The following is a 20,753-nucleotide window of genomic DNA, read 5'->3' as shown; positions in this document are numbered from 1 at the left end:
TGACACAGTTAAGTAGCAGTTACTTTTGTCTTTCTTTTCACTGCTTAATTATTCTAATGAGATATGCGATGAAATGAGTATAGCAAACAAAGAAACCAGAAGCAAATAAATCACTGCCTCATTCAAGTGAGATGATAGATTTATGCCTTTTTAAAAATGGTGATTTCTATTGTTCTCATATTTTCAAAAGCTTGCACACTGGCAGGTGATGTAATGACAGAAATGAGGAGCACATTTTGAATTTGGAGATGAAAATGTGTTGTCATCCATACTGCCAGAATTAAGTATTTTCAAATACTCTCTCAATTTAGCAAGAAAACTGTCTGGCTTTATTTTTGAATACATAGATTCCAGCACATACTGTATATCAGATGTTGTTTTCTCTGTATTTTTGTTATTTAAAAATGGTTGGTTCTACTTTGCCATTATAGTTTTCCTTCACTGACCAGAAATATTCAGAGAAACTCTGAGGTGAGGAGACTTAACTGAAATTGATCAGTACTATTTACTCTGCCAACTCCATCTTTAGCCTGTCATTGTTCTCTGTTTTATTCAGTGAACAGTGCTTCTCATGAACAAGATTTGTTTCACATCTCTGTCAAATCAGACTGCTTAAAGGCACAGTGTAGAGTTTCTGACCTGTAGGAGTGCTATGGAGCTATATTTTTTTTTAAATGATTGAGTCTCCATTTTGTGTGTCTCATGAGCAATGCACCAACAAAGACAGAGAAGAAGAGGAGGAGGACTGCAAGCTAGTAAACATAGATGTAAATGTTTCAGTTTTCTAACTTCTAAGACAAATCATCTTTGCAAATAGAAGGAAGAAAATACATTCACCATGGTTGTAAGATCTCAAAACATGCAATGTATTTTGGTGAGTGACACAGAATGTAAACAGAAACTTTTTGTTAAGTAGAAAACTCCACAGAGTGAAATTTCATCCTTGTAGATTATCAATAAGAAATGTGACTTTAAGCCCTGCCATGCATCATCAAGAGCATAAATCTGAGAACAGTTATCCCAAGAGAAATATTCATATTATTGTATTTAGTTTAGTCATAAATAATTTCATTTTTGAAGTGTGGTATATGGAAGGCATTTTTCTTAGATTTAGTTTTGGATAAAAGCCTGCTTCTACCTTTGCCACCCATGCAGTTTGCAAAATTGAAAGTGTAACTCAGCACTGGCCCTTTATGGGGAGGTTGAGGTTTCAAGGCCAGATGTCGCAGAAGAAACACATTTCAAGGGAAGTCAATTACAGCTAATTACATAGACTGCGGCAAAAAGATTTGTAACACTTGAGCTGCCCAGAACTAATGGTAAATATCATACTATGCAGGTGGCTACTGCTCATGCGATCAGGTTTCTAGTTCAATGGAAATTTAAACTTGTTTTTTGTGCTTCATACACAGCTTAAACCCATGTACCAGTAACGGTGCTGGTGTAATGCATGTAGTCTCAAAACAGCTGTTTGTTACAGATGTTTTCTAAAAGGTTTCTAGTCAAGAAAAGATTTTTGGTAAATTGCAAATGACATTTGGACAAATAATTCAGTGGTATGTACACCCATGAGACATAATTTGGAGCAAAGCCAGACGTACAACAGAAGTCCTTCTAGCGTGTGGAATTTAAATGAGCTGCTACACTTCTGAGTGGGAGGCAGCAAGCTGACTACTGTGTTCTTAAACCAAGAAAACAGCCAGTTTTCTTATATACTTTGAATCGGTGTAATTCAGTAACTTGTATTACCTTGAGTTCATCTTTCTTACACATTCAGTATTGCTAGAATGTCATCTCTGTGGGGGCATTTTCCCACTTTAGGCAGCCCAAAAAGAATTTCCTTGATTGAAGGAAAAGGTCTGTAGGCTTTTGTCACATTAGTCTTACAGAAACAAGATTATATTTCTCTGGAAGTTAGATATCCTATTCATATACATGTCAGGCCCTGGTCCAGTTTTAATCAGATCCTAGCAGGGATGCAGGGAGTTTGGCATAGGTGCATGCATAACTTGGGCCATGACAGTTTTCCTTGAAGCCCTCAAGTAATTTGGGTTATGGCCCACAGGACTTTAAAAAGAGTTGATCTGTGAATGGAAAATCTTGCACTTTAAGTTTAGTAGATTACTAGTGTTTCTTTTGTCCAGAAGAGACAGGAACTTTGTGGTGGGCCTCATGTGGCCAGAGTGTGGAAATGATAAATTATATCATTAATATGGTTTGTTTTCATAATTACTGTTAAAGTCGGCGCGCTGGCCTGTAAAAACATCCGTACATCTTTTGAAGTTCATTAAGCGTTGTGTAACTTGACCGGAATTATTTGGACCTTTTTAATGTTCGTGTTTCCCCTCGAGAGGAACTTGGTAATATTAGGGATATTGAGATTGCTCAATAGGACCCATCTGCAAAGCACCAAGAGCAGCTCACAATTATAGTTTCCAGCAAATGTGGAAATTTAGGAGTTCAGCAGCAGTTGGAGATTACAGCTCCCGCTGACAGTGTAATTGCCTAAAATAAGCTGTAATGAGGACTTGTAGTGCAGAAAGTATGGTAATAGAAAAAAATGTTGTCAACTTGTTTTGACATTAATTTTACAAACTGGAGGCCATTTAAAAACAAAATTAGTTTTTATATGTGAGTTATTGGTTCCTCAATTCGCATGGTGCTCTGATGCGAGCTTAGAAATCTTTCTTGTTTTTCTTATGGTATCAGTGCTACTTGCATAATTTCAAAATTAAACCGTTTACATGCTTTCTTTAGTGTACATATCTGTACACCACTTTTGTTTATTTTTCAGATTTATTGCACATTTAGCTTCTGCCTTTTATATTTTCTGTTCAGTTTAAGTTCAAAATTTTGTTGTAGGCTAGTTCTTGTATGAGTTCAGTTAATGTTAATTAGTTTGTACATCTCCATGTGAAATTAGACTAAGCCCTGGTCTATGCCTAAGAGCCCAATGTATGTAACAGGAGATTTGTCATGGGGATGAAAGGGTTTTGTAGTAGTCAACTTAAACCTATTTCTTCTTGTGCAAAGACACACTCAGTGTGTCCACTCTGGAGTTACTTGATGTGAATGAATGGTTTGATCTGAGCTCACTCTAAATTAAAAAGCCATCTAAAAATGTCAATAACTGTACAGGATAAAACAATGGTTTTTAAATCTGTCATTCTATATACAGAACCTGTATGGAAACTGGAGTTATTAATAGAACTCATAAGGTATCCATCTACTATCTTATTTGCCCCATGGAAATCCCATGGAAGGAGTTAGCAGCAACCAGTTATACCAGCTTCACACCAGACTCTTCACATTCAGGACAAATTTTTCTAATTTTCTTCATCAGGTGTTGTCATTTTTTCATTTGTTTTCAGCTCAGATGTGGTGGACTAAAGCTGGTATGTGATTCTGAGCATTTGGTTTAAGGCATTACTGCCCTCAAGCTTCCCCCTGTAATGAGGAGATGGTTAAAACTTTTGGTAGGAGAATTTATTGTCTGGCTGTTTTAGTAGTTTTGTTCATGTATTTGTAACTAGTTGTAGTAATAACAGACATTGGCAGGACTGAACTGAGGCTTTAATGAAAGACCTAACAGCTAACATTGATGTAATGTTGCAAAATTACGGGCACATTTTCTTTTTTTCTTGACATCTTGGTAAACTGCTCCAGATGTTGAGGATGAGGTGTGATCAGCAAAGACAGAGAGGAACTGGCTGGATAACCGTTACAGTGGATCATAACACTCTCAGGCACTCTTTATTTTTTATGAGACAAAGATAAGGGCTTGGGTTTACTGAGGAGAGCCTTTCTGGTTTTGGCTCAGCTCGCTGCTTGATCTGGGAGTTTTATGGCCGCTGAGTGCATTTGCCACTGATGTGGAGGTTCTGATTGATGCATTGCCTCAAGATGATTTGGGGAGGTGCCTCTGAGACTTGTTGGTTTGGCATATGGTCCAACTAGGCCCTTTCTTCTGTTAGATTCCTTCCAAACTATTTTTAGGACTTTGCACCACTAAACCTCATTGCTTCTAAATAATGGGTAATACATGTGAATTAGGAAACCCCTTCTTGAAGACTTCTTAAAAACCCCAAGTTGTTATTCCATCACTTAATCTACCACCTACTAGACAAAAGAATGCTGCTTTGAATTTGGAAGTCAATCAGAAATCTATAGATGTGATAACTTTATTTTGAATATGAAATATTAAAACACTTCAGATGCACAGTTGCTTCCTTGTTGTGGAGTTACACTCTGGATGCTGCTGCTTTAATATGTGGTTTTGCCACCCAGAGGTTGTATCCACAACCCACAAATAGGAAACCTACTAAATAGGAAGATGTTGCCAGCTTCTGTGTGGAGACTGCTGTAGTGGTGTATTGTAGTTATGCTCTGCTCTGTGGTTTAAGTTGAAATATGTAATTTTCTTTGGCAGTGAATATGTTATACAGTGACAATGAAAAACACGAGGACTGTATTGTTAGAATTCTGTCTTTTAGTAAAACATTAAACATGCAGTCAAATGTACCTTCACTGTCAGCCTCCATAGTGTGTCTCCTGACAGAATGAGATCCAGTCTGTTTGTGCCTGTGCAACTCATCTTTCACAAGTCAGAAAACATAAAGGAAAAAGTTAAACAAGTAAAAGAAAACAGCCTGTGGAAGTATGCAATCAGATAGCACAAACTGGATAATCTCTGTCCCAATGCCATCCGGAAATCTTGCCTTTGATTCTCCGGCTCGCAGGGAGCAAATGGCTTACAGAGATTGCACCATAAATCTGTCTGATCATCAGCTCAGCGGGGCCTTGTCTTCAAGACGGAGGAGACAGAGGGCGAAGACATGGAGCTTTGGCGAATCTATTTTCCTTGAATCCAACCCCCCGAAGCAGTAACAAAACCCATCTCTGACTGTAAATAATAAAAAGATGGAGTAATGTTGGCACACTGCAGATTCCTCAGGCAGGTTGGAAGCCAGAGCATGCGTTCTGATGAGAGACAAAGAGAACTGTAGAGAGACAGAAGAAGACTGAATGTTAGAGTGTATGAGCTTGGAAGTGGTCATGAAAGTTTCTATGTGTGTAGGTCTCTATATATGTGTTTGTATTTGGCCATTTTGTCATAAAAAATGGCGTCATTCTCATAGCTTTGAAGATCTTCATGTAAACCTCTCCAAAAAAGCTCTCATCCATTGTTCGGTTTGTTTTATGACCCATCTACAAATTTGCCTTCAAACAACTGCCTCCTATACTGAAATATGACAGAGGGTGGGGGATGATGGTGCCCATGCTGTATTTGTCTGTCCCCTCATTCAAGTTCTTAGTATAGAGTGACCCATTGCACTGGTCTCTGTTTGGAATTCCAAACTGATTTAAAGCATCTGCAGAAGGCTATGCACAAGTGTGTAATTCCAGTGGAGAGCCTTGCACCCAGCCACCATTGCCTGTGAGTCAGCCAAGGCTACACAACCCACAGCGTTGCACTGCTTTGTCTTTGAGGTTTGGTGGAGGGTTACTTCAGCTCCTCAGACAGTCGTCAGACACAGGAAAGCAGTTGGGTGGGGGAGTGGGGGGGAATTAAACCCATCAGCTTCCTTCATCCAATGAGTCAACTGGTGATCCATACACTCTGGGCAGCCGCTGCCTCTCCACTGTTAATCCCCACTCTCGGGCCATCCGGACTATAGCAGTCCCTCAGTGGAACCTATTACTAGCTTGGTGCTCCTGGTGTTATTGCAGTCTGGGAAACGATTACCTTGTAGTTAAGGCTAATGTTCACTTTATTAGTGCTTTCTTCAGACAGAAACTCTGGGAAGATATTGTGTTGCAATTAGGAGCACTATTTGTTATATGAGTCCTAAATATAAATACACTATAAAAAGTGATTGCATTAGATAAGAGAATATGTTTACCACTAGTGGTGTAATGATTTTGAAACTGATACAAACGTCCACAATCTTGTGTCATAAGACCAAAAGGTGGAACCGTGAACTGTAGTTGAAAAAATAAGGTCTATGTGTATTTGGAGAATTGTTTCACCCCCATTTACCACTTTATATTGCTTTTTAAATCATTGTGTTTGTGTAGTGAGTCAGTGTGACACAACTAGCTATCATTTAATTTATTTTACTTTGTTTTTTGGGTGCTGAAGCCGTAGACCAAGGCCACCAGACCTGGATCATTTTCTCTATATTTCTCTCTATGTAATTGCTCTAACCTGATTTATACAGATGGATTTTTTTTATGGGTGTCACAGAAAGTTACAAAAAGGTGTATCACAGTAACTGGGTGTGTGTAATTTCTCAGTGGAGAAAGGTAGGCTTGTATAACTCCATGTTACACAAACTGTGGGTGGTCTCTGTTTTATGTCTCAGGGTAAGAGTGTGCTCCATTTTTCAGACCCTCACCTCTTTGACCTATGAATAATTCCACTCTTATTATAGAAATGATGACGCCACAGAAGGCAGGGCATTTTAACCAGTAAAATCACATATGCAGATCTAGTCAGTAGCAAGCTATTTTGAAGTAATCTAATTTTCTAACACTAGATCGATTATATCTATAGATCTAGTCTGTTCTGTCTATAACAGATTTTACATGTAGCCCTTTATAATTCTTTAACCAAGAGGAATACTGATCCTAGTGTGTTTCTAAATAATCTCCCCTGCTCTACATAATGTGTTGTAGTTGAGTTAGATTCCACTTGCCCCAGAGTGTGCCGGAACTGGTAAAGTTTGCTTTTATCTTGGTCGGCCTGGGCCCCTGTAATGTGTGGGTAAGAGAAGAATATAATGTGAACAATTGCATAACATGTCACTCACCATGGTGGGGGAGAGAAGAAAATGAGATTGTCTGGAGAAGGCATATGGTTAGCTAAAAAGTGAATGACCATGCAAATCTTGTAGGAGTGGATCAGCTTGGTGTGACACTTACCAACATGATAATAATTTACATAATTGAGTTGCATTTTCTCTTAATCATAACAACTCTTTAGAGAGTAGAGATAATTAGATGCTGATTTGAGATATAGCATCTCAGATATCAAGTAGTATGAGTTAAAGTCACATTGGTATATCATAAAACTTAAATTAATATTCAAGAGATGAAAGTATGGCTTAAGATTTTAAGTGGTGGCTTTAAATTTTCTATGTGTAACATTCAGAAAACCCTTAATAATAACACTGGTGGCCGTTAAGGGAACTGCACTCAGCATCCTGTTGCTTGCACAGCATCGGCCAAAACAGTGATGTTTCCCCACATTCAGTTTCCCCATACACGAGACTGGACATGATTTACCAGCATCATGTTGATAGATGAGGTAACTAATGTTACACTGTTATTATAGTTTGACTATGAACTATATTTGAGACTACAGGTTATATTTGACTTTACAGTGCTGGGGCTGGTTTTGTTCCACAGGACAGGACTCGACATTAAGGCTTGTCCGCTTGATTTTTTTATTTATTTTTTTCTAACCCTAACCCTTCTAAACATCTTGAAATGCACCTATGTAGATCAGGGAAACAACTGCACCGTATGGGTCAAAGAGAGAACAAAAAATTTGAACAGCAACTGTGTATATGCACAGACTAAAATATACATACACATTCTTTTCTTCAGTTTTATACATCTCAGTTGTTGTGGAAACGGGCGCACATGCACAAGCTTCATTTAGACTTCTATGATTATCCATAAATGGATGTAGGTAGAAACTCACTTACACGTGACCATTATGCACAGCTATGGCTTTTTATGGCGCCAGTACCGCTAATTAATCACATGTACCTGTTACACATCATTGAAGGATGATCATTGATTAATCATACAGCTCATATTGAAACAGACATTACAAAGTGTTTCACAATTCAGGATCAATTTAAAATTAAGTTTATAATGAGCCTCTGACACTGCAAAATAACACAATCAGTGAAACTACCAAAATACCTAAACAAACTAAATTCTGTATTCACAAACAAAATTAAAAAAGAAAATTATATTCACTTTTACCTAGACAAGTGACTTTTGTGTCTGGACAAGTGAAAGGCAAATTTACTTGTGCAAAGGACAAATGCCTCAAAAGTTCATGTCAAGCCCTGCACAAAACCAAACTTACATGAATCGAATGCCTTGCCAATGTTGACTCTAGTTTTCCCTAGTGTTGGTCACCTTCCCATTTGGCCAGATGGGCTTCACTAGATAAAACTTACTTTTGTTTTTTGTGCTTATGTGGAGTTTGTGTTGGGGTGTGTGTTGGTCATTTGCTGACGCTAGCACACTGTTGACGCTGTAGGGCAGCGGAAGAGATGCATTGAGACAAGGCACTTGGGATCGAGCATAAATATCACATCCTTTTGAAAGTTTGAAAAAGTACTTTCGAAAGCAGTCCAAACCAGCCTGAGAAGTAACAGAGGATTAATCCTTTGCTTCAACCAAACGCAGCTTTTCAAGATGTGTTCATAACCTCAGAAATTTAAGTTTAGTAACATGCAGCATAAAGCAGGTATTACTGACATGCAAACTTAAAATTTTCAAATCCTATTTAAAATTTTCTAACCATAATGAAACCTTTTCAAATCTTACCTGTAACCTTAGTTTTATGATTTGTAAATGTGGTGTGCACTCTGGCAGTTTGGCCAGGGACAGGCCTCTTGTTTCATTGGTTTGTTATGCAAATTTAAGTTAAGAAATGAAACGTCTCCTTTGGTAACACTGATGGAGATGATAAGAGACTTGAGATCCATGGACAGCGACTGGGTTACAAGGTGTTACAAGGATGCAATTGAAATGATTTGTTTCCTCAGTAAGGCTGACAGGTAAGCTGATGAATGTTGACAGTACCTCAGTTGCTTTGGATCCTGGTGTATAGAAGCTATGCAAACGTAACGCCTGCTGCATTCCACTTGCATGCTCATGCACTGCAATATGGCTTTGGTATTTCTCAACATTGAGGGAAAGTCCTCTCCCATTTCTCTCCACTTGATTTATTCTATCTTGGTGGTTTCAGAACATTGATGCTCTCCAAGAACACTTAGGCCTCTACAGTTTGTGCCTTCCAGCTGCAACTCACGTGTGCAATTAAGTTGTCAGAATAGCCTCAGCCACTGCTTGCACTGTTCTTGGAGGGTGGCGCTTACATCGTTCAAGGGGTGCTTATGTCTTGTATAATGTGCTTAATATTGTGTATTACATAATGGGCAAAGCTCAGAGCAGGGATGGTTCAGTTTCTGACATGGATGTCATTTTTTTTTTTTTTTTTTTCTCAATCAGGTCTTGACCACTAGTCGTCAGGAATTCACAAAAAAAAGAAGATAAATATGTCTCTATAGGATGCACATTCTTTACATTTGTAAAAATCATTAATAGTTTTTTTTATCATGTAGGAAAGTGTCATGGTAGCTGAAATGATGAATTATGTGATAGATAATTGGCAAATAATCATCTGCTTATTGTTTTGATCAGAAAGCTATCTCTGTGTTTTGGAATTCCCCCACGTATGCTATATGTGACTTGAATAAGATGTGTGTGTCGTTTTGCACATGACTGTGTATGTGTATGTCAGGGTTCTCTGTGGAGTGTTTTATTGTAGCTAACACATTGCAGTTATTAGCATTAGGGGGTAGCTGTGCCAGTGTAAGCAGCATGCCTCACATGCTCAGCCCAGGCTTGTGGTTAGCTGATGGAGACATCTGAAGGACCAGAGCCTCTCAGATCTAAATCAGGAACAATTTCTCCCTCTTTCCCATTCTCTGTCTTTTGATTTTTTTTTCCCTCCACTTTTCTGTTGTCTCACTCGTATTTTTCTTATTTTCTGTCTTGGCTTTTTCTTCTCTTAACCATTGTCGCTCTCACTCTGTTTTCACGCTCTTTGCTCTCTTTGATTTTCTTTCCCTCTCCTTTTACTTTGTTTTCTTCTTTTCAACAGTGAGACAACATTTAGGTATGTCAAGTGCAATAATAGTAAAAGTGCCTGAGCAGGGACCAGCAGGAACATGGTATGTTAACATCAAGAGGTCACTGGGCAGAATGTGAATGGGCTCCAATGAAAAGAAAATGGAGACAGCAGTGATCTCGACTGTTCAGCCAGGTTCCAAATTCCATCACGGCACCTACATCAGGACTAGTCACTAGCCTGTCTGAATTCCTGATTCTTTGCTTTTAATCAAGTCTTGGGATTGGAGGGACTTGAAGAGCACTGACCTCAGCTCTCCTTCTACTTTGTCATGTCTTTCTGCTAACCTGTTTACTGTTGTGGGGAAATAATGAGTAAAAAAGCAATTTTGCAACAAAGAAACTGATTTCATGCATGAATGCACTGGCTTTGAGATTTACCAGATTAAAGGAGAATTATGCACACTTTAACTGGAGCAGAAACAGCTACTGTACACTAAACAAAAGACGGGTTTCTGCTGGCCTTACCTAAGATTTTCTTGTAAGACTAAAGAAAATGTCTTGTATTTCAGAATGCAATAGGTCCACAGTAGCGCTAACATGCACCTAAACAGGTCATGGGTGACTGTAATGGACAATAGTGGTGCTGATTATTACTGAGAGGCTGTTGTGAAAACCTCTGCACAGCTTTGAAGAGGTTTGAGGAGGGCACAAAGCTTCAGGCTTAGCCCTTAGCTCTTTGCAGTTAAGGTGGTTTTACTGTGTGGCACTCTCATTAACTCCGTTTTGTAAAGATCTTTCCTGTGCCTTAGTAAAAGAAATGCACCACAATCGCAGCCAATTGTATCATATCAGGTGAAGATTATGCAAGGACAATGGCAGAACAAGACGTCCATATGCAATACTGAGAAGTCAGAAGTCCTTATATTACTCCCTGTGGGTCTGGTCTGTAACTGGGATCCCTGTTTGTTGTTATTCTGGGCATGCTTGAGGCAGATATTAAACACAGCCAGTTTGACTTGGGTACAGTGGAGGCATTCTTGGCAGAGACCTTCAGCATGACATCACCAGTGCTGTCGTTGTGAAATAGTTTTGTAATTGTGCATTCTCCTTTTGGCACATGCTTTGGAATCTTTTCCATATCCATGCTCCCCCCTCTTCAATGAACATGTTATATTTTTGAGCTTCTGAAAGAAAGGCGACATTCAATTGAAAAATTAACCTAGTGCTTTCATTGTTACAGTTTGCAGGGATGAAATGTGCTAAGTAATGCTTCGGGTACTTCTCTGTTGTGGTTGCAGTGATTATACAGGCATGAAGATTTTGAAAATGACCAATTATAGCTAATTCATTTGAATATAAAGAAGAAAATAATAATAATAATTTCAAATAAACCCAGGTTGAGATATGTCTTTATAGACTGTCCTTCAAGGATATTTTGTTTATCTGACAGCTGAAAATTAGTTACCAGCATAGCAGTGTGTGGTTTTGCAAATGTTTTATGAGACTCATGTTAGCTTTCCGTTTGACATTAGGAAGCACTGCATTCATTTTAGCTGTACATTTCATAACTGTGCTTAAAATCAGCCATCTTTGCTATTTTATAAAGTTTTAGACTATTGAATGTTTATACATTTTTACAATGACATTGAGATTTTAGTTGCATTATTTTGTACTATTTGATTATTCATGTTCATGCTCCAAAAGATAAAAGTAGCCATTTCTCTTGGTTATGGCTGGGCATTAACCAAAAAAATATCAAAACTGACATTTAGAACCTCACATCGACTTCATCTTCCTCATGTTGGTTAATTTGGTTAGTACTTTCCCTAATGTGTGTGTTCATGAACTGTCCCCTTCTGTTCAGTCACTTGCATCTGCCCCATCCAACTAACTGTTCGATTACTGGAGAGAGAGAGAGAGAGAGAGAGAGAGAGAGAGAGAGAGAGAGAGAGAGAGAGAGAGAGAGAGAGAGAGAGATTTTGTAATAAGCTGTTTTCATTGAGATAATTATTCAGTATGTCACACAATGTGATATTCATCTGGGTTCATTTCGGGCTCTAATCCCTCTAGTCTGCCATGGATTCCAGCTGCGNGAGAGAGAGAGAGAGAGAGAGAGAGAGAGAGAGAGAGAGAGATTTTGTAATAAGCTGTTTTCATTGAGATAATTATTCAGTATGTCACACAATGTGATATTCATCTGGGTTCATTTCGGGCTCTAATCCCTCTAGTCTGCCATGGATTCCAGCTGCGCAGCTCTACTGTGCTGAGTATGGGTCATTATATTTAGGCTGTGTGTGAGATTGTACATCATGTTGTGTGCAATTATTTGTCTTTAGTGCTGTGTAGTTTGATTGTATCTGTTTACAAAATGCAGAGGATAATAGTAATATTAAGAACTTTCTCAATGTAAGGAAGACTGTGTGAAATTCTGTTCTTGCAGCTCTGGCTGGCAGCAGCCTTCTCTAGTCTACCTCAGTTTGAGGAGAAAATGAAACCACGGTCTTTAATCATGGTGTAATGGCTTTCTACATTTGTTACAGTTTCATTAAAAACCCATTAGCAGCTAATTTTAAGTTGAGCCGATGGATGTGTTCGAAGCCAAGAACGTTAAAGAAAGGGTCATTTGAGTCAGATCCGATGAGCTCTGTTCTCTTACATTCCAGTGGGGTCGTCATCAATGGGTCGTGCAGCTTAAGTGTAAAAGAGGTGGCTGCATACCATTTGACATTACTGGAACCATCCCAAACTGTGACTGTATGTTTGAAACAGTGAATCATTTCTCATGTGTCATTCATCTTTGTGCCAGCTGGAAACCATTCTAATGGGAACCAGGGTCATCACTGTTAAAACAAGCTTCAGACTAGCTGGTTATGGATGGGTTCAGAAAGTCTAGAGTAAGCAAAGGAATGAAGATGGTGGTAATGTCAAACTGGAATCAACTGTATAAAAAAGGTCATAGATTGCAGACAAAGAAGATGAAAAGAAATGAAGAGGATGATGAGGAGGGAGGAATAAGGACAGGTGAAGGAGCAGAAGTTGTGAGAGCTAGATGACATGAGGAGAGAGAACACCTAGTAGCACTGAGAACAGAGGCGCTGCTTCAGGATCATAGCAGTGTGCACTCTGCTGAATGTGGGGAGTGTGTATCTTGTTAGCAGTGAATGTCTTCAGTGTTGTTCTGGAAAAACAATCTGAAACTCATCACATCCACAATGACTCCTAGCATTCCCTTGCAGCCAGTATTAGAGAGGTTTCTTGTTAGGTTTGAAGAAAGTTATAAATGGCAAAATGTGTTGCCAGGAGGTCTGATTGCTGGATCCTCCCCAGGGATGGTGCTCTGCGGGCCCTGACATGGGGGACAGGGTCTCTACTTGTCAGACCCAGTGTGTGTGTCTGTGTTTGTACGTGTATATGAATGATTTGGAGGAGGGGGGGCGTTTTCTGAGATAAGGAGCTATTGGGTTACCTTCATGTATTTTCTCACTTCATAGGCGTTAGCCCTCAACTGTCTGGCCTCCAATCTCCAGCCCTGCTGCTTTGATGTCAGCATGAGTTCACCAGCAGCCTGCAGAGGAAAAACAACAATAACAAAGAGTGTGTTTATCCAGCAATGGTCTTCTGCATGCTTCCATTAATCTGCTGAAACTGTGTGAAATTGACCAGTTTTAAAAATGTTTGGGTTTCAAAGATCAGGCAGTTGCAGGCAGGCAAGTCAGCTGAAATTGAGAAATTGCTTAGTAATTTGTGGAGGGAAAAAAAGACAGTGCCATATTTTATTTTTCAGAAATGTGCATTGGGCAATAAAAACAACTCTGCCAATGCTGTTTTGCTTTGGCCAACATATGTCAAAGAGAAAACCTCAGTTGACAAGAAATTGCTGTAAAACTGTTATTCAGTTATTCACTTTACATGTAGTTATGTGTATATTATTTTCAGTAGTCTAAAATAGTTTCAAAATTAATCTGAAACTTTTAAAATATTTCAAACAGTTTAAACAGATGCCTAGAAAACCATATCCATTGAAAATTAAACTGAATTTGGCAACATCAGCTTTATGTCCTATTACTGTCCTCACATCACTGTGTTAAAATTTCTGCTTGCTGTGACCTAAAATGATCCACTCAAAGAAAGTGAGTTATAGCCACTTTGTTTGTACTTGGAAAACTGACAGTATTTGCAGAGGTGCCGTTTCTAATAGCTGGAGGTGGTCGGGTTCAGCTGATGTGTTGAGCAGCTCAGATGAGGGTCGGCCCTCCAGACAGGCTCAACAAACTGCCTCCTGGTCCCCGACTGAGCCAGACGTCTGTAGGGTAGACAGAGGTCAGGGCTGGCTTTCCTGTGCCCTAACCTTCCATGGGTGCCCACTTACCCTCTGAGTAGGGGGTCCAGCTCACCTGTCACTCACACTGCCAGAACCTGCTCCTTTTTTCTATGCCTCTGTTTTGGTCTCATTATCTCTAAGTCACTCTCACTTTCACAACCGCTCTTTGTCTGACTGTCTCACTTTCTCTCACACTGTTATTTTTTCCACTTATCTCTTTATTTCTTGTCTCTCTTTTAGTTTTTTGCCACCGTCATTTTTGGTCAGCAGCTGGGTTGACATGCCTGCAGGGGAAGAACCCCCCCCTCTCAATCCCTGGTCCTTCTGTCTTTCTCTCCTTCTTTATCCCTCCATCCTTCCCTCCCTATCCTGTGCCCTGGTGTGGCATTGAAGGGATCAGTTTACCCGGCAGCAGCTGAGGCAGGCTTCATTTGTCCCAGGGCTTCCTTCTGAAAAGGCATTTTTTGCCCCTAGAGAATTGCTCATTGCCCACACTGACATTGAACGCTTAATTGCGCTACTTCCAAATTTGGCAGTCTCGTCCTTTAGTGCCAGTTTGAGTTGTTGAACTGTTGAAATGCAGTCTTGGCCTGCAGGGCTAGGCATTCCTTTAGGTATAGATATGAGAGTTGACAGGGGAGAGAGACTGTTTCTAATGTGCTCAAGTAGCCTATAGTGACACCTTGACATGTGAACATGTCTCACTATAAACTTACCTCATCTAAATAATTGTATTTTCCTTTAATGTGATATCTCTAAATATTGTAGATGCAACATTTGAAGTGATGACAAGTTAAGAAATGAAGTGTGAATAATGAGCAACAAATTTGTATCTTATTATTTGCCAATCTCTATTCTTTGGAACCTTGATGAAGTATTTATTATTCCTCCTCTTCTGTTTACCAATTCCCACCACTCACTGATGGGGAAAAACTGCTTGCATAGTGCAGCTCTACCGCAAAGGCCCTTACTGAAGTAAAGTGTAAATATTTCTGCCAGAGCCTCTTTCGTCTCTCATGGCAGTTGCATGTTTACTTTACAGCACTGGGGGATACTTGCTTCTCCGTCAGTGTGTCCACAACTCAAATTATGCAAAGTATGTTTAAAACCTAATCTTCATTACTCAACCGCACAGAGAGAAAGGGGCTCATTGTCATTAGATAGTGTGATAACCAGGGAATGCGTGCTAATTGCATAGGACATGTGCATGTACAATATATACAGCATGTGGCTTGCCTGAAAGGTGTGGCTGTGGGTTTTCATTTGCTCATTTGAGTGTGTGTGAATGAAGTGTGTGCTCATGGAGTAGCCAAATATATTTGGTTTTGACACCTCAGTGTTTACATTAGTCAGCATGAGGCATGACTCTTGCGACACTCTGCCACACCAATCCCCTATTTGAATGCTAAACATATGTAATTGCCTGTTTCTTTGTCCGAGTTGTCTGACTGTGGAAAGGTTACAGTGCTGCAGTAACCCCTAATCAATGCCATACTGGGGGTTAACTCACTCAACTCTCTACCTTTTTTTTTCTTTCTATTTTTAGTGTATTATTTTTCTTTTTTCCTTCCTACCATTCTGTGTTTGCAGGCTTATGTCTACTGTTGATATGAATATGTGGTATTTGTTCAATTATACATAGTAGTTGTAGAAGAGTAAAACTTGAGTCATAGTAGCCATATTATTTCCAGGTGCTTTGATTTTGATGTGAAAGGCTGTTCTTTTCTTCAAACTGATAATTTATGGTTAAAGAGGTCTTTTCCATAGCTCTGGCTGTATTTCAAATCGGGCAAGTATTCGTCATCTGCATGCAAAAACTGATTTGACAAATTATTTGTCCCATAAACTCTGATTATTAACTGGTGAATCAAAAGTTGTGAAAATGAAAGTCCCTCCTAAACCGTTGGAAATAAGATAACAAGCCTCTGATAAAACTTGTAAACACAATGACCAAGACACCTTGGTGAATGACGACAATCTGCTAGAAAAATGTTTACATATCCACAAAGTCGGTCTCTATATTTTTAATGGAGCTGCTCGAGGCTTTGTAACATGATGGCATCAGATATGAGAGCCTTGGTTTTATGCTTTAACCATAAAAGATTGTTTGAACATATTGATAAAAAATATTAAAATATTATCAACATGAAGAACATGGGAAATCTTTTTGTCCATTTGTGGGTTTTTTTAAGCATAAGCTAAAACTGTAGTTATCCCAGCAGTAGAACCAGTAAAAGTCCTTGTAAATCAGTCCACAATCTCATGGCTCCTCCACTGTTTCTCCCCATGTCCCAATTGTTTTAATTGCACCTCATGTCACAGAGCACCGACTAGGCTGAGGCACTCTACAAGCTGAACCAATAAATAACTTCCTCAACCAGAACCATGGCTCATTTTGTTTATCTACAGGCTCATCTCTGAAGGGGAAGTCCATTTAATCGTCATTCCTACACACACATAAACACATACACACAGATCTCCTACTTGCATTCCTGGGCTTAACAGGCTGCTGGTTTCTGAGTGCAGGTGACATGTGCTGTTGTGGAGGAGAGTCTAACCCTTCTCATCCAAGGACCAGAGTTTATTTGTAGAGCCCATGGAGATGGTTGTTTAATGGGGATGGGAGCAAGGTTAGTGGTAAGGTCTGGTGTGAGGGGGGACTCAAAAACAATGGTATATGGTGGATACTCCCCCAATTACTCCTCTGGACATTGCACATACAGCAGTGCAGGTGAACAGATACAGATGCTTGCATGCCCACCAATAATTTGATTACCTCAGTAACCACATAAAGTTTATAGGTAAATTTTTCCTCTGAACTAGAATTTACAATATTTGTTTGATAATCATTCTTGCTCATGTGTGCTGAGATATGTGTGAAAATTAGGGATTCAACTGTTCTTTTTAGTAATGACTAACTGAAATTAAATAGCTCCTCAACACAAGAACAGTGGTGTTAGTTTGACCATAAATCTCTGTCATCTCTATGGTGCACATGCAGAAAAAGGAAACTAGACTATGATGGTTATATATGTCAGGATTAATTTGACAGATAGCGCAACAACTGAGTACTGTTAGTCTGATTGCAACTTGGCTATCAGACTTGCAGCAACCTAGTTAAGACCATCACTCTTTATTGTATTACTATACTTGTGTGCATTAAAAATGAAGTACTATTTTAATCTGGTAATAAATGAATAATTGCCAGAACAAATTGAAGTTCTGTAGAGCTTTGTATTTTAGAAATTCACTAACTATCCTCATGGGTGCTCTTGTTTATTTTTTCTTCAGGATGACCACGAGAGCGGCTCTAGCTCCACCAGTCGCAGTGTCTCAGATAGCTCCAAGGCTGTGGCTAAGCCCCGCCGCCTCCAGCAGGCTGCCCCCAGCGACCCAGACCTGCCCCCAGGTAAATGATGGCCCTGGGGCCACTGAGGCTATTCTGCCTCCCTGCTTAGAGAATGACCACCTGGGCAGGCTTGGCCTCAGTGGGGGAGGACAGGGCCATGGAGTGAGACTGAGATTAGCACCTATTTACACACTACTGAGAAATCTTGGTTTTGTTTCCTAGCCTCCTAGAATACTTAATGACAGAATAATTGCATAATTGGATTCTTGGCTTGTTAGTAGCCCACTGCCTGCATAGGTCATTGTCAGTGACCCAAATGTATGTAATACGTGTTTACACTGGGAGAAATATTCTTTATGGGGTGAACTGTGTAGCACTACCTTTTTCACTATTGTAAATCAGCCAGAGAGAGAGCACGGGGGATGTGTCTCTGATAAATCACATAGTGATGGCTCTTATCAACAAGACCACTTGACCACATGCCTCCTACAGGGCCATGGATTCCATGCCTGCCTTACTCCAGCACTTTACAGCACCTCACAAAGAAGGGCCTTGTTTGATTGGGGATGGATAATTGTCTTTTAAAAATATTTATGACCGCTTTTTTCCATCAATTTGTAACTGTCTCTTAGAAAGAAACAAACATACACAGACCTCATATTGGCCAGTAAACACTTTTCTTTATGTTTATGCTGTCACAGACAATCTTATAGAAGTGTAAAAGCATGCAACTTCAGTAATCTTACTGAAATACAACCTCTCAGACAAAGGTTTATGGCAAAATTAATGAAAAGTTCTACAAACATGGAAAAACTGCAAAGTAAGAAAGACAATAGAGAGAGGAAACTAAAATATAAAATATTTGGCATTTAGAGAGAAAAAAGGAAGGAGGAAAAAAAAAAGAAAGGAGATAGGTGGGGGTCTTGAGCTTTAAGATCCAGGTCATAGGCACCCAACCATAAGGCTCACTCCCAGAGCACTTGTATGCATGAATGTACGAACCTACCCTCCTATCTGGTTGTATCTGGGGAGGATCATTTTCCAGGCCTGACATGAGATAATATCTCTCCCCAGCTGTTAAAGCAGGGCGCCTCACACCTCAGCATCTCCCTTTGGACCTGCCTCTAACAGACGTCCAAGGTGTGTGTGTGTGTGTGTGTGTGTGTGTGTGTGGGTGTGTGTGTGTGTGTGTGTGGGTGTGTGTGTGTGTGTGTGTGGGTGTGTGTGTGTGTGTGTGTGGGTGTGTGTGTGTGTGTGTGTGGGTGTGTGTGTGTGTGTGTGTGGGTGTGTGTGTGTGTGTGTGTGGGTGTGTGTGTGTGTGTGTGTGGGTGTGTGTGTGTGTGTGTGTGGGTGTGTGTGTGTGTGTGTGTGGGTGTGTGTGTGTGTGTGTGTGGGTGTGTGTGTGTGTGTGTGTGGGTGTGTGTGTGTGTGTGTGTGGGTGTGTGTGTGTGTGTGTGTGGGTGTGTGTGTGTGTGTGTGTGTGTGTGTGTGAGAAACTTTGGGTGTGTGTGTGAACCTTTTGGGTGTGTGTGTTTTTAGTGCATCTGTGTTAAATTGTGTGCACACCTCATGCTGTTCCAGCAGTGGACCTTGTTTCAACCCATTATAGGCTGTAAAGACAACTCTGGGGTCAGAGGTTGCAGCACCTCAATAACAGTGAGGAAGCAGATGAATGCTGTAATCCCAGCCTTCCTAATTAAAAGGTAGAGGTTAAAAGGTAGATGAGGTAAAACTAACCTGCTATGACTCAGACAGAGGATATTTTGCTAAGAATAAGATACAAAACAAACCTGTCAGGAGTATTTAATGTAGTTAAGGATGTTTGTGAGGGCACAGAACTGCAATATATGGCAGCAGACATGGGTAATTTTTTAGACATTCATTAGTCTCATGAGTACCTCATTTGAGACTTTTTTAGTCCACTGGTATGGATAAAGATGTTGTCGTCCTGTGATGACAACACTTGTACTATAGGAATGATCATGCTTTTCGTTATTTGTTTAAGGGTTACACTCCCAATTTTGTATATCTTGTTCTTGTTTCTACATCCTACACAAGTTGCTTTGGACAAAAGCATCTGTCAAATGAACGAATGCAATGTTGTCCTGAGACCTATTGCATTTCCATATCTGCCAAAGAAAATATCTGTTACCTGTATGGCCTTGTAATTTAACGCATACAGATATCTCAAATACATTGAAATGCATACCACTACCTCCACTGTCTGCTACAGTGTCTGTTTTGATACTACCACTAATGAGGTTGCCAAAGCTAAATCCTACACACTTTTATGGATCCGCTATCAGCTGTATAAGGCCAATCTGTTTCAGAAAGCTATATTTTTGAAATAATGCTACATATTTTTCAATGCAGAGCAATTCATCTGTCAAAAATATTGTAATTACTTTAGTATTTCAATGTAGGCTTACTGTGGGGTATGTGTGCACTGTGCAGCTACTGAGCAGCATTGGAGGGTGATTGAGACATTGCTTTACTGTATTTTTTTAAGCCACATGCATGCGTCCCCAAATTTAAGGTTAGTTGCACTTCAGTCATCATCTGTCTCAGAAGGCAATGATCAATACAAGCAGATGCATGTGGATGGTTGGTAGGAGAGTGCCATTGTGTGTAGATATGTAGTATGTGTAAAAGGTAAGTAAGTAAAGTAAGATTTCCATGTATTATTTAATTATAAAGCAAATCTAGGTGTTATAGAAATACTGTGAAAGTATCAGTACTCAATCCGTGGAGAAATGCACAGAGCTCATATTCAGAAACTGTGACTTCTGTAATTTTGTGATATCTCAACTATGCAGTCACCACCCTCAGCAATGCCTCCAGCAAGGCCCACCTTAGCCCACTGTGTGATGATTCCGTCGCTGAGCTAGCAAGCTACAAGACAGAAAAATGTACCTACCCAAGGATAGTGATATTGGAGACCAGTGGCTGAAGTTTATTTTCTGAGTCTTTTAATCCAAATTTTACTGTCTGTTTGGCTCATTTCAGTGCTGACTGACTATCGCATGTACATTTACCAGTGAGTTTTTGCCAAGCTATAGTAGTAGGCTGCTGGTAGGCTACTTGGCCTGACTGTGTGTCTCACAAGGTCAGCCAATCAGAAGAGAGGCTCAGAGATGGACACAAAATGCCCTGTTCTTGCTAGAGCTCCAGAGAGAGCTTAAGATGATTGATACAGCTTCT

General features: G+C 39.8%; 1 protein-coding gene across 1 annotated transcript in view; it reads left to right on the top strand.

Moving 5' to 3' along the window:
* The window catches only part of vps13b (vacuolar protein sorting 13 homolog B), a 322,535-nt gene that overhangs the window by 5,051 nt on the left and 296,731 nt on the right, over nt 1-20,753 (top strand). Inside the window, exon 4 of the mRNA XM_022753222.1 lies at nt 17,495-17,612. Coding sequence (XP_022608943.1) covers nt 17,495-17,612 — 118 coding nt within the window. The remainder of the gene's footprint in view (nt 1-17,494; nt 17,613-20,753) is intronic.

This window comes from Seriola dumerili, unplaced genomic scaffold (genome assembly GCF_002260705.1).
Source record: "Seriola dumerili isolate Sdu_G_001 unplaced genomic scaffold, Sdu_1.0 BDQW01000191.1, whole genome shotgun sequence".
Lineage (NCBI taxonomy): Eukaryota > Metazoa > Chordata > Actinopteri > Carangiformes > Carangidae > Seriola > Seriola dumerili.
The sequence above is the reverse complement of the archived record's forward strand: the minus strand, read 5'-3'. Positions and strand labels throughout refer to the sequence as shown.